We start from the raw sequence: 27,273 nt of genomic DNA on the forward strand, positions 1-27,273 counted from the left end.
AACTTTCTGCACAAAACATGGTCCAAAAATGAGATAAAATTGAGAGTTTTTAGGGTTTAGAGCGTCAAAATGGGAGGAACCCCAAAACATTCGACTCCTTGCAGAACTTTTCTCGTAGCGGTGAGTCAGGGGCAAAAAAGAGAAGTGATTTCAAAGCGTTCATAGGTATCTGTTACAAACACAAAAAATGCACGAATTTATATTATTTGGTTCAGAATTAGACTTTAAGGTTTTCCACGACAGGTTTTGCAAACTTTTTGGGCCTGTACAACGTGTTGTTTCAAGGAACATTACCCATAGTAGCTAAAGGACCTACGGCCGTTTAAGGGAAGATCCAATATATTTCGTACTTGATTTGCCGGAGCCACATCTTCTCGGGACAGCAAATGTCCCTAGACTATGTCTAATGTTTAAATCCTAAAATTTCGCAAAATATATGCAGTCAACTCTCTGGACGGATTGTGGGTGTCTCCGCGCACGAGACACTCGCCAAAGACTGGCTCTTACTTAACTATTATGCCAAACAAAGCCTAAAGCGGAACCGCCGCACCCGCTAAATGAAAGCGACAGTGTCAGTGAGGCGTTTGTATTTTGCCCCGCCCCCGCACGCAGGTGTGGTGACGCTACGACGCCACGAGGAAGACGTGCGCGCACGAGGGAGGGGCCCGGTAGAAAATGGCGAGTCTGTGCAAAAGCCAACAATGCACAATCGAGAGGCGCGGTTTTCGGCAGGAACTTGACTCATGGCGGCATAAACTAATTCACTGTGTAGGTAAGCTAATATACCATTTCATGCGGAACCGGTTTGGGCATCTGAAATCTTTGTACCATGTGAGGTTTACGTGTTATTTTGTATTTTTGTTGTGTCGAAAAAATTCTTCGAACAGCCGTCAGGAGCAGCACCGAGCGGTTTTTTTTTGTCTGCTTTGCTTTTCTGACAGTAGTTGTACTCCCTCCGCACCTTCTAACACATAACCGCTAATTTGTAGATATACGTCCATTTGGCCGGTGTTAAATTCTTAGATGAATTTACTCGCACTGTTTTTGAATATGGCGATTATGCCATGTTTGACTTTATTGACGTTTTTGCTCCAGAGTAAGTTTTATATTGGTTTCCTTTTTACTGTTTATTTGTCGTTCGGAGGGTGTGTTGCGCGCACGGCGGGAACTCTGGCTTAACCAATCATGTCTTACCTGCTTTTGCACCCCGTGATCTCTTCGCGGGGGAAGGGGGAGGAGGGGGTTAAAAAGCTCTCGCTCACGTGCACGTGAAATGTCAGGGTCGGGGTGGCGCGCTCCCGCTGTGCCCTACTCTCTTGTAGCGCGCAGTGCTGCAATCGGGAAGCCAAAAGATGCCGATTGAAAATCGGTTTTAATTGCAAAATGATTGTAGTGGCTTTTTTATTTGCCATACTCTCAGTAGCAGAATTGACAAAGCAACCTTTTGAGGCTCTTTCTGTTGGAAGCGTGTGCATTAAGATACATTGATCCAATTTTTATGATTTATTCAAATATGGTTGGTGGGTGCCTTGTGGTGAATTCCTTTGTAATTTCCTTTTGAAACGACAGCGAATGTCTAGCTATAGGTAAACTCCCCAATAACGCCTTTTGAAACTACAGGCTTTCAAATGAGTACACATTAATCAAAGCTTGTCTATGATTGCAGTATCAGTTTATCTTACTCTTTTGTTTGTCCTTAATTTTTCTTTGGCCGTAACCTCTTTCCACCATTTTTTTTTTCAGTTTCATACATTTTACGTTAGTGTAGCCACCAAAAATTGCTTACAGTATTTAAAAACGTCTGTTTTTGAATAGTCTTAAGTGTTAGACGTTTAAGATAATACATTTTATTGTGGGGGGTGGGTGGGGGGTACATTGAGTTAACCTGCTGCAGAATAAAATACACCGTGCCCTTCTAGGATATCAATGTCATTGGCATTTTTTCGGTGGACAGCATAGTGTACTTGGTTTTCTAGCATGTGGTTTTCTAGTTGCATGTTTAAATCCCATTAGTTTGACAACTGCTGGAAAGCAGCAGGTTAGCAGTTGGACCTGCTGTTGGTCATTCACAGTTGATAGGAGTGGTTGGATTACCGACTCAGTTATGGTCTTGAGTTTACAACAGTTTTCTTCCAGTTGGAGTTTAAAACAGATTAATATACTTTTTGTATGATTTCAGTTTCTCAAATGGCTAATGTGGTCTGCAAATTTAGGTGCTAAGTTGGCATTTAGGAGTTTTCTCAGAAAATTCATTGCAGCATTTCACAACGTTTAACCAGGGTGGTTAGTTGCCACCGAGATTCTTATCATTTACTTTACCTTGGGCATCCATTGGAAGGGGGCGAAATCTCGTTGTTTTCAAATAATTCACTGGACCCTGTGTCCATATCATCTTTAATGCCTGTCATGGCCTTGTTTCGTCTGTATTCATCACAATGCTGTACAGTACATATCCAAATATTCTGTATGTATTTCATTAATGTCTAAATTTCAACAATGCATAATTTAGTACCTACTTATCATATTTTCTAATCTATGTACTCCACTTGCCTTTGAAATATATTCAGAATTTCTTCTTTATTGTTTGTTTTTCATTGCAGTTTGTATATGACTAGTTTCTCATCCTAATTGACTGTTTCAGTCTTAATGTAACACCCCTTTTTCAGAATCTGCAAATGTAGTTATTCATTCTTTCTAAATTGTTTTACATGAATGTGACAATTTGAGTGAAATGGTTAATTATTTTCATTTATTGGTAGTTATTTTATTTATTGTGCTAAAATTAAAATTTATGTAATGAAAATCTTGACTAGTTTTTCAGATTGTTTTGTGTTAGTTTGATTAAATACTCTGTCACTCCCTGGAAATTTAAAATCTTTTTTCCAGAAATATTTTATGTACTCAAAAACTCTCCAAAGTAAATGTTACTTCTTTATCCCCACCCTGGCAAAGGTGCAGGGTTCATGTTGAAACAAGCATAAAAGGTTCAAAGGTATCTGTTGTTCAGCTATATCCTCATTAATAATTGGCACGATATATAACACTTGAAAGCTGTTGGTGTTTGAAAGTTTGTCTAAAACTGCTACAGGGATATATAGCCTTTAAATAGATACCTCTTCTGGCTAATAATTCATTTTGGGAGTTTCCTTGTTTGTCAGACAGCATATGTAAAGGCTGTTTTTATTATTAGCAGTGTGTGTGAGATAAAAAGTAAATATTTGCATGTACAAATATTTAAAGTTAAGTCAGTATAAAGCAATCGTAAGTATGCATATTCTAAAGGGTTGCAGACTTCAGAATATTCCATTAATTTCATCCTTGACCTGAAAGTGGTTTTGTCTTGTTTTCACTCAATTTACGTTATTTAGCTTGTTACGACCTTTGTGTTTTGTTTTTAGTGCATAAAAAGACAGCACAGCAGTTGTTTCTGCATCTGCAACAAACCAGTATGTGTACGTGTGCAATCGTGCAGTCTTCATTGAAGGTGGTATCTTGCCAACATTATGAACTTATGAGTTCAATTTTGGTAAACTGCTTAACTCAGACTAACGTAATTTACATTTTAAGAATAGTCATTTTTGTGACATTTCATTTGATAAACATTTATTGGATAGTTGTCATTGGCAGTTAACATTGCTAGGAAAAGGAGTGTGTCTGTTAATCATATTTGAAACCCAGTGTCTTAAAATATTTAACCTTGTTGGTTGTTTCAGGATGATCAATACAATAAAATATAAAACTGATATTTCCTATTATGACAGTTCCATAACATTGGAACATTTTTTTATATATTTGTATTCATTTATTATTCATATTTGTGAGTGAACAAATTTAACTTGAAGTCTGTGTTGGTAATGTAACTCATACATTTTTTTATTAAGCTTTGTAAATTCATTTTGAAGATTTTTGCCAAATGGTTCACTGATGAACAATATTTGTTACCATCATATGTTTATCTTTACCACTGTACACAGTGAATCTGCATTTTATCTCTACCCATGTTCAATGGACATTTCCATGTTCACTTCACTATTTAGATTTTCTTTGCATTTTTTCTGTTATAGGTGTATTTGTATATCTTGAGAAATTAACTAGGGATGTGCTTACTAAATGTGTATGGTGTATAGTATCAGTACACAAGTATTTGGAATTTTGTTAAATAAAACTGCAGATCACTTGCGCTTTTTCAGGTAATGGATTGATATGGCCAGGCAGTTTGTTTGTGTTTGATTCCCCCCCCTAGTCGTGTGTGACTTGAAAAAGACTTATTTTGTATTTGCAAATTATACATTTACAAATTTGCTTTTGACTTTTGCAGAGATAGCAAATAGCCACGGTCACCATTTGTGCTTAATTATTTTTGCAGTATCTTGGTCACAAAATTCTAAAACTGCATCAGTCTTACTTTGTGACAGTATGTAAAATTTTTTTTGTCTGGTCTTATTAAAAATTTTGTGAGTTTAATATTCCTTATACCTTTAATATACATTTTTATTTTGAGTACTTCCTGCACTAAATACTGGCCTTCTCAAATATTTACCTGATTTGCGGGGTGGGGAGCTGAATGCATACTAAGAGGCTACGGTCAGATCAGCTGCTGGCTTGCTGCTGCTACCTCTGAGCTGCACGTTCTGCTTGTTGCTCTGTGTGTTGATCATTTAAAAGCATGTACAGCAGCTGTCCTTTTGTCTCACTGCCATGTCTCGTGGGTGACGAGAAAATCACGTATAGTCCCCTTCCAAGCCTATTTTTTTTATAATAGAGAGACTGATGTTGAAACTTTTTTGGTTGAGAGTCCTGTGCTATAGTGAAATTGTTTTTGCCTAACATGGCATATCCTACAATCCCCACATTAAAATTTAATGTTTCGTTTCAGAATTTCATAAATGGGAGTTGCCATTCATTATAAACCACCATGTTTACTTTCAGTCAATTTCAATAAATGGAACCATGGCATTATAAGGTGTTTAACTTTGCTGCTTCTAGTCAAGTGCTTTATTTAGGTTTTTAGTACTACTCCCTGTGTTTGCATCACAATAGTGGTTTGAGGTCACGTCTGATGCATGGCTTTGATGTACTTTCTGTCAGCATTGATGCACAGTAAGCTCATGGTGAGATTTAAAACACACAGGTTGTAGTGGATGCATTGTCATTTTTTTTTTTTTTTTTTTTTTTTTGAGCATTTTGTGAAATTTCTTGACATCATCTTTGTAATCTTCTTTGCTGTGTGTTTGTAAAAGTTTTTATTCTTGCTTCTACATTCTGCTTAACATTTGCTTCGGTTTTTCATTTTTATTTGAGGTATGTCCTACTTGGTCTTTACTTTTTAAATTTGTTGCCTGTGTTCATGTGAATGTGTCATTTTTGGGGGGAGTTTTTTTTTTTTTTTTTAATTGCATAAACTGGATGTGGCATTTGTAATTAAACTGTGCATATCTGTTACAGTCATAGGAGTCGTGCCTTTTAAATGGATGATAGGGAGGCCCTGGTTTCTCATACAAAAATTACATATTTCTTAAAACGTCTGTTACTTGAAATTATATTGGTTTAGGAAATCTGATGTACAGTGCTAAAGTAAAATTTAATCGCCACAGATAAAAATGTGATTCAGTATGTACAAAGTCTGAAAAGTTTCCATCATTTCAAAAAATCAACGATGATAGTTGGTTGCTCTGCCCATTTATTGCGTAAAGCATCCATACTAGGCTGATGATTGGTGGGGTGAGAATTTATTGTGCATGAGCATTTTAGTTTTTTTTTTTTTTTCTTTTTTTTTTTTTGTGTCGCAGATAGCTGTGGTTCTGCACATGTAGCAGTATTCAGTTACAGTGATTCAAAGGTGATTTGATTTGTTCCAAGTTCATTTAAAATTTCTTCAAATCATGGTGCTCTATTGGCATAAAACTTTAAAATTAGATCTGCCTCATCATAAAATGGATTTGAATAAATGTCTACTAACAGGAAACTGGAAGTTACTAATTACTTTAACTCACTCAAATTTGGTGTTCTCTGTTTTCTTTCTGTGAAAATGACATGCTGCAAAAAACGCAAAACAGTAAATGTTGATTTGGTATTGCAAGCTTGCAGTGTATGATGGGAATGAAGAAGGACAATGGCACTAGATCTCTTTAGATAATAATCTATGCACTTACAAAGAATCATTAAAACATTTTCTGTTTTAGTTAGCTGAATTGGAGATTTGCCCTAGGATCTTGCTCAGTAATATTATATATTATTGAACAACTTCATTTGAAAAAATGAATATATGCTTGGGAGCTTGTAGTTTATTGTTAAATAGAGGAGAAAAATTGGTCTTAGCCGAAATTTATTTACAAATTCTGTAAATTATTAGCATATAATTGTACATTTACTGCAGAGACAACACGACTTTCATTAACAGTTTGGAGTATATATTGTTAACGCAAAATTCCATTAAAAATATGTTTGTGATTTGTAGGAATCTGTAACTGTTAGAATTTAGGCTGCTATTTCTGGGTTGACAACTACTAATCAGATATACATTAAGACACAAAATAATTCATAGAATCATTTGAAAGAAAACGTGTGCGTTGAATTCTCCAAACAAGGCCTTTGGCCCTCTAAGGGATTTCAGATTAGGGCAGTCGGATCGTATGTTTCACCATTTGAATATATTTCTAAAGAAAAGTCTTAAAGGCAAAAGCTAATATTCGATTGTTAGAAATGGTCGCAGTTTATAATGTTGCAAAGGTACTTGATTATTACAGTGTGTACAAACTGCGTGTTTCCTACCAAGCCCTTTCTTTTCCCGAAGATAGTATGAAAATTGACCCCGAACATTTGACATAAATACTGTATATAATAGTGTTTTATATTGGAATCTGTGGAGCAGTGTGCCGTTGATGGTAATGTAATAACAATGCATTTTGTTATGCAAGGATCAAAAAAATACAGTGCGTCTAGATTTCCATGGATGGCAAAAAATGTACCCAGATGCATGTTCTTGTAGTGCAATACTATACTCCTGCTTTGATTTCATGTTTAACATTTTCTGTTTTGGTCAAATCATTTGAACACATTTATTATCTCGGAAAAAGTTCTTCATTGGAGCAAATATTACAGTTACAAGCTAAACAGTAGTTTTAGTCCTCTACCTCTTTGTACAAAGGCACATACGGTTATGAATTAGCAATCTCCATAAATTAATTTCCTCATTTTGTAACTGCCTTATGTGCTGACAGAAGCCTGTTTTTTGTTTGTATTCCTTCCATTTCATTTTCAGGTGTGTACTCTGACTGATTAGTGTTTTGAGGGAGTGCTAAACTACTAAATCCAGTAACAGACACTCCACAAGTTGATGTAAATGTTTAGTCTCGGAATTATAAATTGATGCCTTTTTAAGTATTGTAGGGGTGAGTAAATATGACCTCAAATGAAAACTGCTATAATTTAATACATTTGAATTAATATTGATTTAATTCATGGTAATTTTTAACAAACCAAGTTAAAAAACGCTACCTTTTAAACAATGTTTAGTTGTCATGGCACCTGATATCTAAATGTGTATTAAATGAAATGCTGAAAGATTTTTTAAATCTGCAAAACTATTAAAGCTTCACATTCCCCATTTCAGAGTTGTAATTTGTGAAAATGAAAACAGTGCTGTTTCAGGGGTGGACAAATTGTAAATGCATATGGTAGTCTGCAGGGTTACCAGCTTTGCAAACCTGGTAGTCCAGGTACACTATCTGGTATACCAGCTTTATATATGAAGTTGAGGGTTACCTGCAACTGTTTTATATCATTGTTTAAGTTTTGTTGTGCATGGGCGCATTGAACTCCTCTACCATAATATAAATGCAATTGGCATCTTGGAAAAAATATTTTGGAAAATAGGCTATTATAATATAATGATGTGTGGTCTTTTTAAAATGTACTCAGATATACTGTATTTTATCAAAAAAAGAACTTAATATTCTTATTATATATTAAGAACTTTTTATTCTCAGTTTGTTTTTAGACCTAATTCAGACCCTACCTTAGTCTTTCTGTCAAAACCATCATCAGCTTGACTTTCAGGGTTATTCTGGGGTGCAATGTGTTCTTTACCGTGTCATTAACCTTTAGTTCACCAGAGATGGTGATCTGCATATACGGGTACATTAAATTTTGTCATGCTTGGACCTTTTATGAGGGCCACCATTTTATTAAAGATGATGTTTAGGCCTGAAAAACCATGTTCACACTGCAGTTTTTGTGCTAATAGAGGGAAGCATTTCACAACTTCCAGTATACATGTTAGGAGTCTACAGCACATGATTACTGATTAATGTTTTGTGTATAATATATGGCTTGCTAATGTTACTGTGCTTTCTCAACCTTTTCAATCCTAAAATGTTTTCTTGAAAACAATGGACATCAAGATTGATCTTGTGAATCTCTGTTCTGCTCAATTACTATATTTAGATTTTTGCTTATCTTCATTTTTTGGCATCCGATCCAGTAGATGTTGCTAATGCACTTGTTAAGGCTTTGTATGGAAATACCAATTTACTACCTCATAGAGAATGAGATGGGTTCGGTTGCAAGTAGAAATGAATAAAATAGTGTGTCGTTCTCCACTGAAATCCGCGCCTTTGACGCTTTGATCAGGTGTATGGTCTTCCTACGGATTCAAATTGTGCATTGGTAAAGAACAACTGGATAAAAGCAAAGTAATATGTAAGCTGTGTAGCACAGAAGTTAAGTATTGTTGTAACCCAATAAATGTCTGAAATCATTTATCCCGACGTCACACACAAACGTAATCTCAGTCGACATCCAAATGATTGGAGCCTAAGCAATCTGCACTGGAGACAGTCCACATGTGGCAGATGTGTTGCAGACAAGTGCGCTGCATGCTAGTCACACCGCAAGCAAACCTCGCTGCATATGCAGTATACAGAGCTGCTGAGATAGCTGGCCCTTATTCCAGAAACCTTTCTAGCATTTCCAGTGTGCCACTCCATCGCATGACCACATCAATCACAAGTTTATTGGACTTGCCAACACACAAACATTGCTCCTGTTTAAGCCCTTGGCTAGCTGTACTACTACGATGGAAAAAGTTTGCAATATGCCTCACCTGGCCAAGCAAGTGGGCAGTTCTTGGAATTTCAGAGCAGCCTGTGATACCAAAGTGAGCATGTGCACAAAGCAGCCAGCGTGAAGTATTTCCATAAGCTGCTCCTCACAGATCATATTAGCGGAGTTGTCAGTCATGATGACTTGTACTTTTTCTTTTATGTTGCATTCATTCAAAGCTGCTGTCAACAAGCATCAGCACTAGATCCTAATTTTAAAACGTTCCTTTTTGTCTGAGGAGAACACATTTTTGAGACTGATTAATGTGACTGCTACATTAGAGCCACTGAAGATATGTGTAACTTGTAGAATTACAGAAAGACATGAGTTTTCCCACTGTATCTTTTAATTTAGACTAATTCAAGATTTAATTAATATTTTATAGGTCCAATATGGGAATAAATTTGGCCGTTTTGTTGAGCGGCGTCTACGTGGAGATTCATAACACATGAAAGGGTTATTTAATAACATTTAAGAAGCAATATTTGATTATTTTGTAGTAGTGTTATTCAAAGTAGATGCCATTGCATTGTATTAAAACAAGGAGCCCCCACTAATATGTGCGGAATGTGATGTGGCGATACCTATGTTGGTTAAATTATGGTGAATGTTGAATCAGTACAGTGCAGTAAGAAACACTTTCGCAAAAGGTGTAAGAGACACATTCAAGAATAAAACCGAAGAAAAAGAAATTGATCAACTGACATGTTGCTGAAGCCCAACTATGAGTCGGTACAAAGTAAAAGATGTTTGCATGTTTCTAGTGTTAACAGATTAAATGTTTATGAAATGAAAACTAAATCTTCACACCTCACAGCTGATAAATATTCAACAAAATTATAGTACAAATAATATTTGTTATTGAAATATATCCTGGTTTTAATTTCGTTCAGTTAAAGTGAAGGTAAACTTGTTCGATTTACTATCAGAAAACTATTTTTTTGTTTTGTGTCTCTCCTGAAATTTCAAAATGAACTAGCTTTAGTTATGTTGATCCATCTTTTGCTTATTGAGTGTTATTCACAGATGCTTGTATTAGATAGATAGATAGATACTTTATTAATCCCAATGGGAAATTCACATTAAAGACTGTTTCTGGGAAATCTCTTCGGTCATCGGTGTGTTTGTCAGTTTTTTTCTTTTCCCCCCACTACACCCCTTTACTCTTCATATCCCATGACACAACAAGCTGTTTGTGTTATGTTTAGCCACAGCACAGTAAGCATCATATTTAGATACTAGCTCATCTTCACTCATATACAGCATAAGCACTTGCGTTTTCTCATGTCTGCCTTCTTTTATTTTGAATAAAGAGCAAAGGCTGAAATGAGGCAGGTTTATGTGACAGGATATATGATGACAGGACTCTGTGATTTAGGGGACAGCTTCAGAATGCATGCAGTAGGAGAGAGCTTTTGCTGTAAATTTTCAGTATTTCACCATGTCCTACTTCATAGTGTTAGATGCCCTAGTACATTATAGATTAACCGACAGTCAGTTTGTCTGGAGTAGTGCATTATTGAAACGCACACTTCAGGTATTTCATTATTTTAAAAATGGTATACAAAGATATCTTTATACAAAGATATCTTGTTTTAGATGATTGTAGGGTGGAGACCATTTTCACACTTGTACCTATTTTAGGAATTCATGATTTCCTATGTTAAGGAAATATGTATCTATGTTCTAGACCAGTGGTTCTCAAACTTTTTCAGCCCTGGGACCCCTTTACAAGCCATACAATATTCGCGGACCCCTGATGTGGCCTGATTTGTCAACCCAAATTATAATAGCATAGCCACAGGCATAAAGTGTAAACTTCTTTAATCCTAAGTCGACTTTATAAAATAAATCATTCTTTGTAGTCATATCATAACAACACTAACTATTGACAGTCAATGATACAGTGTCATACGACAGTCACAGGACTAAAGCCTGCTTAGCAAAAACAAAAAATGCAAAACAACTACAATATTTAATGCTTAATACTCATACTGCATAACTACAATACAACATTGTTCATTTAATAATAAAGAGTAAGACTATTAATTTTACGGCTACCTACCAGTGGTAAACGTTTTAATTATTTAATACGTTCAAATGTAGCCTATTACAAATACAATTACATTAGACTCTAATACTCATAGAAACTAATGAGATGAGTGGGCTTGCTTTTGTCGGCAGAGAAGGTCTATCCTTGGTGAGATTTTTGATAGACACACTCGAATGTCATCTTCCACCTGGAGACGTGATCTAAACTTAGATTTTATCACAGCTAATGCTGAGAACGATGCTTCGCACTGGTAGGTAGTTGCAAATGGGACCAGCACAGTCAATGCTCTCTCAGCTAAAAGCGTATATTCGTTCCTAACGTTGCACCAAAACGCGGTCAATGTTTGTTTTTGAAATTTAAGTTTGAGACTTCTGTCACTAGACAATTCAGCCAACTGTTCTTCTTCCTTCCCGGTCAAGTCGGTAAGCTGACAACTGAATGGATTTCTGATCCAGTCATAATCGGCAATGTTATCTGTTGGAAAGTACCTGTCAAAGTATTCTTCCATCGCCGACAAATGGACAAAGATATCTGTTGCCAAGTTATCAATGGCCATATTGTTTTCATTCAGAAATTCAGTTAACAGTTCAAACATATCACAACTTTTATTTTGTACTATTGTTCCATATTTTGTTCCATATTCTCAACTTTTTCTTGAAGGCAGTTATCTTGTCTGTTGTTTTCAACACGCTTGAATCTCTGCCTTGCAGTGATGTGTTAAGTGCATTAAGTTGACAAAAGATATCGGCCAGGTAAGCCAATTTTGCAAGCCATACATTATCTGAAACAAACTTCACCAGCTCTGAGTTTTTATCCATTAAAAATGATGCCAGTTCACTGCGAAGCTCGAAGACGCGTTGAAGTACCTTTCCGCATAACAACCAGCGAACCTCTGTGTGTAGCAGCAGATGTCGATGATCTGAGCCGCTTTCTTCGCACAGTGCAGCAAACAGTCGTTCATTCAATGGTCTGCACTTTATCCAATTAACTAGTTTAATGCATGTATTTAGCACTTTACCGAAGGATTTGTTTAAATTCTTACTAGCAAGAGCTTCGCGATGAATCATGCAATGTGTGGAAACAATATTCGGAGAAACAGTTCGTACGCGTGCAACAACCCCACTTTTATGACCTGTCATTGCTGCAGCTCCGTCCGTACAAATTCCAATACAGCTGGACCACTCAAGCTTGTTAGCAATGAAGAAATCATTTAGCATTGCAAATATATCTTCACCTGTCGTTCTAAGTGGCACAGGTTTGCAGAACAGAAAGTCCTCGACCACATCATTGTCAAAGCAATATCTAACGTAGACTAGTAAATGCGCTTGGCCTGCAATATCGGTACTTTCGTCCAACTGTATGGCAAATGTACTGCTTTGTAGGCGCTCAACCAATTGTAATTGGATGTCATTGGACATGTCGCAAATTCGCCTTCTGATGGTATCGTTTGATACTGGTATAGACAGTAATTTTCGGCTGCTTTCTTTTCCTAACATTATCTCGCATATTTCTAAAGCCGCTGGCATAATCAAACTCTCCGCAACCGTGTGTGCTTTTTTGCTCTTAGCTATTCGCATTGCCATAATATACGAAGCCTTAAGAGCTTTTTCATTCACTGTTGTCGCAGTGCTAATAATTTTCTGCTGATTTGCATACACTTCTGCTCGACTTTTGAAGAAATCAACAGGTTTGTCTTTTAGTTCATTATGCTTTGTTACAAGATGGCGCTTCAGTTTAGCAGGTTTCAAACTTTCGTTCGATAACACGTTTAAACAAATGACACATTGTGGCTGATCACTGTTGTCTTTGTACAGTATAAATCAGAATTGTAAATATTCAGTATCATATTTATGTAATTTTGCCTTACGCGGTGCGGACTCTCTTTTGGCATCATGTCTCAGTTCATCGCCACTATTTCCATTACCCCCGTGCTCTTCTTCAGATATCCGCTTACGCTTCAAATATTTATCCATACGTTAGCTGGGCGTGCGAAAAACAATTTAATAAGCAAGAATTACCACTGTATAACTTAATAATTAATCATAAACTGTGCACGATTACAGGCTGCGTCTATAATGACGTCATCATAGAATAGTTCGTAATAGACATATATATACTATATATAGAGTATAGAATATAAACTGTAGTGAGGGGCGAGTTGATTATTATTTGCATTATCCGATTGGATAAAATGGCGTTTAGCGAAGAAGTTATTATATTGTAAGCAATTTTCACCCTTTCTGCGGACCCCCTACGGTCGTCTCGCGGACCCCTGGGGACCACAGTTTGAGAACCGCTGTTCTAGACAACTGGGCTATAAATTAAAGTGTCGAAATATTTGTTGAAAGTCAAAAGGAAGCAGCCTGTTAGCACTAGAATTACCAGAGCCTACAAAAAAACTCGTAGATCTGTCCCAACTTAAATCGCTTCGCACCTCTCCGTCAGCATCTTTTGTCCTGTAAATGTGTCAGTAAGCAGCCTGCTATCACATCCCCCACCGCCGCATAATTTTTTCAGCACAAGTCTGTTTACCTGCGTGTCAGTTGCTTAGAGTTGTATAGAGTGAGAAGTCAAGCAAAATCACACCTTTTATAAATACTATATCGTTATTTGGAACATTGCATTTCATGTGTGTTCCATGTCTACAACAATCTATGTACAGTAAACACATGTAATCTGCAAGTTTTTTCATAGGCTCTAGGAATTCTATTGTGAAATAGAAGTGATTTTATGTTCTCTTCAAAAATACTTGTAAAAGCAATACTAACTAATAGAACATTTTATTTCAGTCGAAATGCTTAAAGTTGCTGTTTTTTTTTTTTTTTTTTTTTTTTAAATCTGTGTGCTATAAATGATTTATTGACTGTCTCTAAAGCAGCACTAACTTTGGATAGTTTATGTACTGTGTTATTGTTGATGACAGTTTTACAGACTTAAATTTGACTCTGTTCTTTTTATTAGCACTTGACTTACTCTTTTTTTTTACCATCATGCTTTTTCTAAATGTTTGTAAATATTTTCAACTATTCTGCCTTTGTATGTTTTGTTATAGTTTTCTGAAAGGTTATAAAAGGTTCTGTATGAAATAAACTTTGAATGTCTAAAATGTTTCAGCAGGCAATCATGCATTGTGTACTATACTAACCTTTATGTTAATGTGTTTAAAGGAAGTAAATTGAGCATAGGCACAGCACTCTCTGTAGTATATTAGCACGATTAAGGGGCTGTACTTCATTCTGATATATTTTTGCTATGATATACAGGCAGCGCATAAAGATTTTATAAATTAATGTTGTGAAAAATGTGTGTGTCTGGATTGCTGTTTGGTTGCTAGACAGATTGTTGCTGTGCTCTTCCTTTTTAATTTGGTTTTCGTGGTAACCAATAAGCAAACAGTTAAGTGATCCTTACACTGGTGTCCACCCTCCAGTTTTGATTTCTTCAGCGACCTATGGCTAAAAATTTAAATGAATCTTTAACATATTTTACAATAAAGAGAGAGAGCCTTTGGAGACATCATATACACATAAGGGTGGTTTTATTTAATTAGCACATATAAAGAAGGCAATTTAATTTATAAAGCTTTTATTGCTTTTCATATCCTGACTTTAAAGGCAACACTCACTGTCTCATTTGGATTTTATACAGTCCACCTAAAATCAATTAAATATCATATGCTATTTAAATATGTCTATCTTTATATTGTTGACTTCACTATGTTTATTTTGAACAGACACTGTTATGCAGTTTTATGTCATTGTTGGCATTTTTTCATGTAACTTCAGATTAACAGTGAATTGCGTGTTTTTATTTAATTTTTAACCTCCTTGCCATTGCCAGTCCCTGAGCATGACTCAGACTCCACATCCTGTGTAACTATGGTTAAGTCCAAGTGAGCTTCACAGGATTGGGAGAGGAAATATGTAATAAGTAGCTTTATAGTGTATGCTTGAATTACTTTTGGGATAGTTTTTTTTTTTTTTTTTTTTTTTGTTAAATGTATACAAATTTGAATTGTTGATCATGCATATTTACAGTACATATACTGTGGGGGGTGGGAATGGTGTGACAGATCCTTGGTGGTGAAGTACATGTATTATTGCAGAGAAATGGGGTGTCTCTTTGGAGGTCAGACCAGTGTTTGCAGAGGTTTGCAAGGCAAAAATGGGGAACTGTCGGTATTGCATACGTGCCTACTGTAAGCTCTATGTACAATACAAACCTGGAGTGAGGCCTTGGTAAGTCGAAACGCTTGCTCAGCTCTTTAAGTAGCACCCTCACACACTCCACACAGAACACAGAGGAGATAGACAGACACTGCAGGGCTTTTTAGTAGGCTGTTAGTCGGTTAACAGAAAAAGCAAAAATGGATCTACGGAACAAATGTTTTAGTAGTGGGCAGTGTTATGTAGCATGTTAAAGAGTGAGAAGCTAGTAATAAAAAACATATCTTGTACACCGAAAAGTACTCAGTTACATAGTACTCCTGATACATCTGATTAACAGCATTATAACTGAGGCCTATTGTGTTAGGAAATTTCCGGTTTTATGTAGCTAGTCTGACAGTAAGTTAATGAGAAGCAAAGGAGAAACCAAGTAGTTAAAGCTTGGTAATCTTAACTGTGTTAACTGACGCACAAAAATGTTTAAACAATAATTGTTTCAGAAGCAGTAACTGCTTTATATTAAATTAGGATGGAACAAAAACCTATAGCCACTGCTGTAGTGTATGATGTGGCATGTGCTTATATTACCTGTACCATAACAGTGTCAGGTCTGGTTGGGGAGCATGCACTGGTACAGTGCGTTCCCGCACCCACCACATGACGAAACAGCTCAGGATCCTTGTTGGCAACCCTCCAGACAGACACACGGTCCAGTCCCAACCTCCGGAAATGACTGTCTATCTGCTGCAGCCAGGTGTTATGTGGGTGTCCCCTTGGCCTGGTCCATCCGCTCGAACTCTCAACAATGAGGATCCTGCTAGCTGGATCACCCTCGGGGAATTGCGCCACATGGCCGTAGTGCCGTAACTGATGTTATCTCACAATGCAGGTAATGTGCCTCATTCAGGGCTCAATGAGTGACCGCTCATTTGACTCAAAGTCAAACTAGCATTATCCAAGGCTTCTTCAAAGAGGCACCGTATCGAAGGACTCCGGGCTTTGTCTCTGGTCACTGGATAGTGTCCATGTCTTGCAACTATATAGCAAGACAGGACACACCAGGGGCCTCATGTATAAACGGTGTGTACGTACAGAAATGTTGCATACGAACGTTTCCACGCTCAAATTGCAATGTATAAAACCTAAACTTGGCGAAAATCCATGGACATTTCCACGGTACCTCATACCTTGGCGTACACAATTTCTCCGCTCGGTTTTGCAGACTGGCGGCACCCAGCGTCCAAGCAGTGCTAATGTTCCTGTGTGATCACGCTTTCTTTCTTAGATCCACATTCCTGATGCGGCTTTATAAATACACTGAAACTAACTGCATATTGTTTATTAGTGTAATGCATCTGATTGTAATTAACCTGCAGCAATATAATGGTCCAGGGAATAGCCATAGTATTCCAAATACCATATCTGCTTTAGCGTTGTAACTCTCACTGCATCTTCTTCTTCTTTAAGCTGCTCCCGTTAAGGGTTGCCACAGCAGATCATCTTTTTCCATATTACTCACTGCACCACTCGGAGTATTTATATCACTGTATCTGAGTGGGGAATCACAGCAGCAGCTGATCGGAAAGAGAATTATCGGTACACAGCATGAAGCACACGCTGCCTCCGCCACGGCAAAACGCTTTAGAGACTTCCCAGTACGGACTTCGCGGTTTAGAAAAAGTTCCATCTCAAGAACTCTAAACACACTCAATCAGTCCATCAAGTGCTCCTTGTAGAACTGTTTACTTATAAGTACAATTACCTCACTGTAAACTTGCACTACAGTTATAATATTGCACAACCTGCGCCACTTTATAAAGCACATATTTACATATGATGACGGAATTCATTTTTAAGATGAAATGCAGCAAAATTTGTTGATTATATTATACAGATAAAACTTTAACTTCATTTAAATAATCTGTATTGTTAATAATTAAACATGTGAGGACACGGTGCCGCAGCACTAGCTAGTTCAGGGATTGTTCCTGCATTGCGTTGTATTCTTGCGCTGATGCGACACTGGAAAGATAGACGGATAGAATAATTAAACATGTACTACGAAGATATTTCAATGTTCCTTAAAAGTTTTGAAGAATCGGCGTTCTAAGCTTACAAATGGCTTCACGTCTATTACATAGCTGATTGTGTGGCGATTGGGTATTTGGAGAAAGAAAAGTAAGGACAGGAATTGGAGGTTAGTACATTTGAAAGAGACAGTACTTCTGTGATAAATTATTTCATTGAAGGTCGCGCATGGCGCAGCAAGCCTCTTGTGTGAGATATGAACAAGCACTGCGCCACCGTGTTCCCATGTTTAATAACATGCTTTCATTCCTATCATGAAAAAGATATCACGTATACATCTCAGTATTTTAATTATTCAGAGAGCTATAATATCACGAATGTAATGGATTATGTGTCCTGTCAGAGAAAAAGATAGCCCGTTTAAGAAGCAGGTAGTGATTCACACACAGAGCACAAAGATCAAATATAGAACAAAGCATTTAACGTCCTACTTTAGTTACAATGGGATTTGAGAAACTAGTAAATTAAACGATTTTAAGATGAAGTTTATGATGTTCTACTTTAATGGCAAAATAAACTACATGATTAAAGTGGAAATTTCGAGATTAAAGTTGACATTTCGTGCTTTTTTCCCACTGTGTGCCTATTTTTTTATTTGTACCCAAATAAGCTTTCATATGACACTCAGACGGTGGGCTACGACTTGCCTTTTCACTGCGACTTTGATATGTGATTTCTTTTTTATTTCGGGTACTGTGCGACTTTGTGAACTTGAGCTTTCGAGTTTCTCCGACACTCTGTCACTCAATCAACTTCCTTTTGTTGATTATACCACTGTTTAAACCAACAAATAGTACGTTTTTCCTTTGCCTCCACTTGGTACTTGCTGAAATTCTTATATTTTTCCCTGTGCTTTTCCCATTGTCTTTTCTCAGAAGGCTATTTATATTGATTTGCATATTCAAAGAGGCGTAATTCTGGGAGGACTTGGGGCGGGACAGAAGGCGCGTGCACGTGCGTTACTTTTCACGCTGAATGGGATTTATGTAGTGGAAGAACGTGAAAGTTTGCGTGCGTACGTACAGATTCCCGCTTTTGTGCTTACGCCATGTTATAGTGTGAGTTCTACGCACGGCGTCGTTATACATGAGGCCCCTGGACTCTAAAGACTTGGATCTTTGTCATTTTGCATAGATATCAGGAGTGCCACACACCCCTTTCCAGTGACCTCATGACCCCCCATGCTGTCATTATCCATCTATTGACTTCATAAATGTCTCTGCCAAGGTAAGTAAACCTTTTGACAAGGTCAACACTCTCTCTGCAGACACACACTGCTGATGGCTGTGCCCAAGAGGTCATTAAAGGCCTGGATCTTGGTTTTTATCCAGGACACTTGCAAACCCAGACACTCTAACTTCTTCCTCAGTCTCTCGGGAGCCCCGATCAGAGCCTGTAGTGACTCCACGAAGATCACAGCATAGTCCGGAAAGTCAAGTTCGGTGAATGTTTTTTCACCAGCAGATGCCCCACAGCAACTGGACCCCACAGCCGTACCCAACACACAGTTCATGCAAGAACACACCCCTGACAAGCCCCAGAAAAAAACTGGGAAAAGCACAGAGGTTCTTCCTCTACTCTGCACAGTACCCCCAGTACCATTGTACAGACAGGCCATGATATCCAGCAACTTTGAGGGGATCCCATGAAATCTCAGGATGTCCCATAGGACAGCCTAGTCAACTGAGTCGAACGCTTTACGAAAATCGACAAAGGCTGCAAAGAAACTCTGCCGATTTTCTCGTTTATGCTCCATGAGAACCCTCAGTGCCAGGATGTGGTTGATGGTGGACTTCTTAGGTGTAAAACCAGACTTCTCCTGTCGCTGGTAGGTGAGCAAGTGATCACAGATCCTATTGAGGATGACCCAAGCAAGAACCTTACTCGGGACCAACAGCATAGTTATCACCCTGTATTTGCTGCAATCTAGGCGATCACCCTTTCCGTTCTAGATAGGGACGATAAGTCCTGTTTTCCAGTCATTTGGGATGATGTCTGTCTCCCAAATGGAAGCAAAGATTGCTTGCAATGCCAGGAGGACAGCCTTTCCACCAGCCTGGAGAAGTTCACCCTGGATACCACAGATCCCTGCAGCCTTATCTACCCTCAGCTGTACACCGCCTGTGCAATCTCAGTGAGATTGGGTGGTGCACAGCTAATTGGAGGATCAGCCTCGAGAACCATGGACCCAGAGATATCGAACATCCTATCCGGAGCTGCACAGAGTAGCCAGCCCAGCGTGCCATGACTGCAGTGTCACATTTTATTAAATGAATTGCTGTAATGCAGATAAGTGTTGGGAGTGAACACAGTAGCTGAAGAGGCATGCTTTCCATTTGCATATTATTAAAGTTCTCAGTTGCACTTGTTCATTAGTTCTGTTGGCTCAATTTAAACACGTGTCTATACATGACAATGTTAATGAAGAATTACATGTACCATTGGCAAGAAAGTCAGAATGTGTTCTTCATGTTGGTTTTAGATGTATTCTTCATTGACTGAAGTTCATTGTGTAGTGTTGGGCAAAAAACGTGCTGTTTATAAATAAATATCTATATAATGGACAGAAGTATCTATGGAATGTAAAAGCTACTTTGCTGTGTTAAGAGTTTCACCTTGCACTTGTTTTATACTTGTAAATTTTGCAGCTACCGTAGATTTATGCCTTAAAATTCATTCAAAAAAACAGGGTCGACTTATCCGCGGGGCAACACAATTGTCCATAGAATTTGGGTAATGACATTGTACACTCAACGCTTCACGGTGTTAAGTCACCGGTCATCTGCCGTTTCCCATGGTCTTTGAAATAATTATAAGCCAGCAATACTATTGCTAATTAGCTATTTTTTTTTCTAATTTCATTAAATAATTCTTTAATCTGTGAAATACTTGAATTTGAGCATTAGCTTTTGCAGGTTTTGGATAACAAACATACCATTAGCTGCCACGTGCAACCAGATTTGGAATCAAATGAACCAAGGCAATGCACGTTATCAATGCGATGCAAGTGCAGCCCGCGATTCAAAAAATTTCTCTGCCTACCTGTTTGTCTCGTCTGACAGTAGCTGAAAAGCAGCATCAGGAGAGAGCAGCCTGAAGTAGTCCAGCAGCGGGTGATCTGTCGTGTCCAACAGCAAGCCATGCTGTCTTGTGAAGTCCGGTAGCCAGTTCGGCTCCCACGGATCAATGTCTGGGTATTCCTCCCACGCGAACCTTGCCGTAGGTGCATCGGCTGCGCGAATGCGTTCAGCTGGCAGCCGATCAGCTGGCGCGGCATCGGCTGGTGTCGGATCAGCTGATGCCAGCTTCTCACTCTCTCTTGCTCGATTCCTGATCACTGTCAGTAAAATCTGATTCTGAAAAATCAGAGTCCAACTCAGCGATAATGTGCAAAACATCGTCTGCCGAGTGGTTTCTTTTCTGCACTTGCTTCGCTCCCTTGTGACATCTCGCCGCCATCTTGCCTTTGTTTACATTTCGCAACACACGCAAGGATTAGTTGCCGAGTCAACGAGTCTAGCATTTCTCCAAGCACAGAGAGGAATGCCTGTGACGTGACAGTGAGTTTTGTCGCCATTAACAGCTGATTGTCGCCCTCTATCTCTGATAGCTGTCAAGTTTTACCCTCGACTTATACGCGATCATAACAAATTTCGTAATTTTCGGCTTAAACAATACACTTGACTTATCGGCGAGATCAATTAATACGTGAGTATCTACGGTACTTCTGGTGTAGTCAAACTTCAAATATTGGCTTACATATTTTCTGTATAAATATCTGGAAAAAGATAAACTGAGAAAACCTCACTAAAATTTGCCATTTTCAATTGAGCTTTACACCATTGAACCTCCATATCTCCAGAACAGATGTCAATATTATTTTTTACTTCAGAAGAATTAGAAGTAATTGCATAGCAAAACCATATCAGTTTCAGATGTTTGTTGACCGGAATAATTGAGAATTTGTATACATTTTAAGCATGTTCAAAAAATGTCCTAATTATATTTGCTGCTTAGTAACTCCTCAATGTTTGATCTATTCCCTCTTTTCTGAATGCTCATTTTATGACTGTTATATTCAATATTTGTGTGTTTTTTTTTTTTTTCTGGAGCTCAGAAACAAGTGTAATATTAGAGGGAATTGGGAAGGAACAAATACTTTTTCACAGTTCTGTACATTAGGAATTGTTTGCCTTAATGTCAAGAATATTTTGAATAAATTAAGATTATTATTTAGTCACATTTTGTTGTTGCTCTAAAATCATAAAGAATAGGACAGGTATAACCTAAATGGGTAGATATTTAGGTAAAATGAAAAAGGTGGGTGTGTTGACATTTATGTAAAAAAAAAAGTATTTCAGTGCAAGTCTTCTTCAATTAGACAGTGGGCCAAGACTTAGTGAGGATCTTTGGGTTTGACTATCATTAATTAGAAATTGAGTCCTTGTATTAGTGGTGTGTTGCAGACCCCAGCAACACAGAAAATGTGTTTCCCGCACATAGAATATTTGCTTCTTCTCTACATAATTATATAAATAATGAAAATCCATAGTCATTTTTCACACTGCCCTTAGTGCTTTTTGAAAGTCATGCTGTGAAAACTGCACATGGAAATGTTTTTTTTTTTTGAATGAATTTGTTACAGCTTTTGAATAGCCATACCTTTTAAGGTACTGTCTGCCGACTAGGGTTGTCACAATACCAAAGATTCACACTTTGATTCGTTGCTTAGAATAGTATTGAAATTCAATACCATTTTTCAGTGCCCAATACAGTATAAAATGAAACTTATTCACAAATGGGTATATTAATAATTATTAAGCCTAATTACATACCCAAAATAAGAGGCTGTTATTCTGCTCATGTAATAAAGGAGCTGCAAACTGATGAAGAGTAGTGAGTACAACACTCCAGTTTTTTCAAAGAAAGATTTTATATGATTAAAAATCATTGTTTAGACCAGGGGTAGGCAACGTCGGTCCTGGAGTGCCACAGTATGTGCAGGTTTTTGTTCCAACCCAGTTCCTTAACGAGAACTCAATTATTGCTGATGAAGCACATATTGCTTAAGTGACATTTTAATGCTTCATTTTAGTGGTCTCGCTTGTTAAGGTTCTCCAACCTTAATTGCTTATTTCAATCTTAAACTGCTGCATTCAGTGTTTTAATTGCTCCTTATTAGCAATAAGATGTAAAACAGGGGTAGGCAATGTCGGTCCTGGTGAGCCGCAGTGGCTACAGGTTTTCATTCAACCCAATTGCTTAATTAGAAACCAATCATTGCCATTCTCAGACCTTATTTAATTTTATGGCTTGTTAGTCTGTGCAATGTAAGGCTTTTATATCGTAGATTTTTTTCCTTTCCAAGGATATCATCCAAATGATTTGAAGCCTAAAACAGATCATTTTCAGTCTGTCACATTTTTCTATTAAGTGTTTTATTAAATCAAACCGTGCATGATGAACACACACAGATGTAATTGGAAAAAAGCTAGCTGGAGAACTGCTGGCTGCTTTGTCTTTTACATCTTATTGCTAATAAGGAGCAATTAAAACACTGAATGTGCCTTTTACTAAGGAGTGGCTTCTGTCTGGCCACTCTACCATACAGGCCTGATTGGTGGATTGCTGCAGAGATGGTTGTCCTTCTGGAAGGTTCTCCTCTCTCCACAGAGGACCTCTGGAGCTCTGACAGAGTGACCATCGGGTTCTTGATCACCTCCCTGACTAAGGCCCTTCTCCCCCGATCGCTCAGTTTAGATGGCCGGCCAGCTCTAGGAAGAGTCCTGGTGGTTTTGAACTTCTTGTGGTTTTGAACTTCTTCCACTTACAGATGATGGAGGCCACTGTGCTCATTGGGACCTTCAAAGCAGCAGAAATTTTTCTGTAACCTTCCCCAGATATGTGCCTCGAGACAATCCTGTCTCGGAGGTCTACAGACAATTCTTTTGACTTCATGCTTGGTTTGTGCTCGGACATGAACTGTCAACTGTGGGACCTTATATAGACAGGTGTGTGCCTTTCCAAATCATGCCCAGTCAACTGAATTTACCACAGGTGGACTCCAATTAAGCCGCAGAAACATCTCAAGGATTATTAGGGGAAACAGGATGCACCTGAGCTCAATTTCGAGCTTCATGGCAAAGGCTGTGAATACTTATTTACATGTGCTTTCTCAATTTTTTTTATTTTTAATAAATTTGCAAAAACCTCAAACTTTTTTCACGTTGTCATTATGGGGTGTTGTGTGTAGAATTCTGAGGAAAAAAATGAATTTAATCCATTTTGGAATAAGGCTGTAACATAACAAAATGTGGAAAAAGTGATGCGCTGTGAATACTTTCCGGATGCACTGTATGCCAGTCCTTGAAACAATTTCTGTTTACCTCTAGACACAGAGAAACCATTCATTTTGTACACTAGATTTTTTTTGTGCTACAATCTACCCTTGTCCTGCCTTCTATAGCAGTTGCCCCAGAAATGTTTAGTGTTTTTATTTATTTATTTTTATTGCTGTTTTTCTTTCATTGCAGGTCTAGAATAAGCTAAGTGCATACATACATTTTCATACCAGCTTCTTTCTGTGCTGGGTTGCAGGGGTGGAGGCAATGCCTTTGCTGGCAGCCCTGGATAGGACTCCCTAGAGCTAATCAAACACAACACACATACACCTAAACCAGTGTTTCTCAGCAACCTTTGAGTCATATATGCCCATCGGTGGGTTACAAGCACATGAGATTTGTTCTTTGCTCCCTACCCCTGCCAGTGATTCTAAACCTGCTTGGTTTACCAAGCAGTAGCTTCAGCCATCACCATCCTCAGAGGCCGCTCATTGATTTTATTTGCTATTTGTAATTGCATTCATTTCTTCATTCAGAGAAGGGGAAGTTGATCCAGGTGTGACTAGAAACAGGATAAGAGATTTTTTTTTTCTTTCTTCCTTCTAATGTGCTCTTTACAGTGACATTTGATTGGTTTGAGAGGTGGTAGTGAGGTGCAGTTTGTTTCCAAGATATTCATTTGGAGATGGTATGGGGTGTTTGTTACCCTTATAAAATGGCAAGTAGCAATGTATTGTGATGCAGCACGTGTACAGTAATCCCTCCTCCATCGCGGGGGTTGCGTTCCAGAGCCATCCGCGAAGTAGAAACCATATGTTTATATGGTTATTTTTATATTGTCATGCTTGGGTCACAGATTTGCGCAGAAACACAGGAGGTTGTAGAGAGACAGGAACGTTATTCAAACACTGCAAACAAACATTTGTCTCTTTTTCAAAAGTTTAAACTGTGCTCCATGACAAGACAGAGATGACAGTTCTGTCTCACAATTAAAAGAATGCAAACATATCTTCCTCTTCAAAGGAGTGCGCGTCAGGAGCACTGAATGTCAGAAAGTGAGAGAAAACCAAACAAATCAATAGGGCTGTTTGGCTTTTAAGTATGCGAAGCACCGCCGGTACAAAGCTGTTGAAGGCGGCAGCTCACACCCCCTCAGAGAGAGAGAGAGAGAGAGACAAAAATCAATACATGCCCTTTGAGCTTTTAAGTATGTGAAGCACCGTGCAGCATGTCGCTTCACGAAGCAGCTGCACACAGAAGATAGCAACGTGAAGATAATCTTTCAGCATTTTTAGACGAGCGTCCGTATCGTCTAGGTGTGCGAACAATCCCCCTACGTCAGGATCAGAGAAAGTCAGCGCAAGAGAGAGAGAGAGAGAAAAGTAAGTTGGGTAGCTTCTCAGCCATCTGCCAATAGCGTCCCTTGTATGAAATCAACTGGGCAAACCAACTGAGGAAGCATGTACCAGAAATTAAAAGACCCATTGTCCTCAGAAATCCACGAACCAGCAAAAAATCTGCGATATATATTTAAATATGCTTACATATAAAATCCGCGATAGAGTGAAGCCACGAAAGGCGAAGCGCGATATAGCGAGGGATCACTGTACTTTCGATTGAAGAGCAGTCCCATGTGAAAGTTTGCAGTGTGAATCAGAAAACTAACAAAGGGGGAATGTGTAGTAGACGGCATCTTGATATGGTAATGAACCCTTAAAACTTGAACTGTAAAAGTGCATGTGGCAATGCTTGAAAGTTATACCAAGCAGTACTTAGAATTTAAGCATTGCATTGAATCAGGAAACCCGTTGCTCTCAATAGTCAAAAGTGTGACTCAGGGTCTTCATGTCACTAGCATTCTGTAACTTTTCTAGGACTTCCTCAAACATATTTTATTTTTTTTTGAAGAAGACGACATTTCCCTAGTGCAAAGTAGTCTTAATGTATATCAACTAAATAATCCTTAAGCACTGTCACAGATATTTGTGCTTAAAGATTAGCTATTTCATTCACAATACAGTGTATCTACTTTGTTTTACACACAGCTATGAGATGTAGTATAGCCTTGATTGACTTGTAGATTTATTGCAGTATACACAAAATCAAATTTGAAATATGATGGTGTACTGCCACCAAAATCTTGCGCATAAGTGACTACTATTTCAGGCATTTTTTTTTTTTTAAATGTCACAATTTCTTTCTTATGTCTACAGTAGTTTATACAATTATGAATAGATAAATTATTTGAAATACTGGCTGATTAGTTTATTTCTGCTATTTTAATTTCACATACATTTTGCATGTAGCAGTTTCAGCTAATATTTGACCTTTTATTGTAGGAATTTGACCTTTCTCTAGAATCCCTTGAAAGTATAAAATTTAGTTAGTGCCATTCTTCCTCTACTTCAAATATACAGGTGCTGGTCATAAAATTAGAATATCATGACAAAGTTGATTTATTTCAGTAATTCCATTCAAAAAGTGAAACTTGTATATTAGATTCATTCATTACACACAGACTGATGTATTTCAAATGTTTATTTCTTTTAATGTTGATGATTATAACTGACAACTAATGAAAGTCCCAAATTCAGTATCTCGGAAAATTAGAATATCAATTAAGACCAATGCAAAAAAAGGATTTTTAGAAATGTTGGCCAACTGAAAGGTATGAACATGAAAAGTACGAGCATGTACATCACTCAATATTTAGTTGGGGCTCCTTTGGCCTGGATTACTGCAGCAATGCGGCGTGACATGGAGTCGATCAGTCTGTGGCACTGCTCAGGTGTTATGAGAGCCCATGTTGCTCTGATAGTTGCCTTCAGCTCTTCTGAATTGTTGGGTCTGGCGTATTGCATCTTCCTCTTCACAATACCCCAAAGATTTTCTGTGGGGTTAAGGTCAGGCGAGTTTGCTGGCCAATCAAGAACAGGGATACCATGGTCCTTAAACCAGGTACTGGTAGCTTTGGCACTGTGTGCAGGTGCCAGGTCCTGTTGGAAAATGAAATCTGCATCTCCATAAAGTTCGTCAGCAGCAAGAAGCATGAAGTGGTCTAAAACTTCCTGGTAGACAGCTGCGTTGACCTTGGACCTCAGAAAACACAATGGACCAACACCAGCAGATGACATGGCACACCAAACCATCACTGACTGTGGAAACTTTACACTGGACCTCAAGCAACGTGGATTCTGTGCCTCTCCTCTCTTCCTCCAGACTCTGGGACCTTGATTTCCAAAGGAAATGCAAAATTTACTTTCATCAGAGAACATAACTTTGGACCACTCAGCAGCAGTCCAAAGACGAGACGCTTCTGACGCTGTCTCTTGTTCAAGAGTGGCTTGACACAAGGAATGCGACAGCTGAAACCCATGTCTTGCATACGTCTGTGCGTGGTGGTTCTTGAAGCACTGACTCCAGCTGCAGTCCACTCTTTGTGAATCTCCGCCACATTTTTGAATGGGTTTTGTTTCACAATCCTCTCCAGGGTGCGGTTATCCCTATTGCTTGTACACTTTTT

At 38.1% G+C, this 27,273-nt stretch overlaps 1 protein-coding gene across 1 annotated transcript in view; it reads left to right on the forward strand.

The window, feature by feature from the left end:
• Positions 1–667: 667 nt before the first annotated feature.
• The window catches only part of lcor (ligand dependent nuclear receptor corepressor), a 238,291-nt gene continuing 211,685 nt past the window's right edge, over positions 668–27,273 (forward strand). The window contains 1 exon segment of the mRNA XM_051922452.1: positions 668–772. Coding sequence (XP_051778412.1) covers positions 676–772 — 97 coding nt within the window. The 5' untranslated portion in view covers positions 668–675.

This window comes from Erpetoichthys calabaricus, chromosome 2 (genome assembly GCF_900747795.2).
Source record: "Erpetoichthys calabaricus chromosome 2, fErpCal1.3, whole genome shotgun sequence".
NCBI classification, from domain to species: Eukaryota; Metazoa; Chordata; class Cladistia; order Polypteriformes; family Polypteridae; genus Erpetoichthys; species Erpetoichthys calabaricus.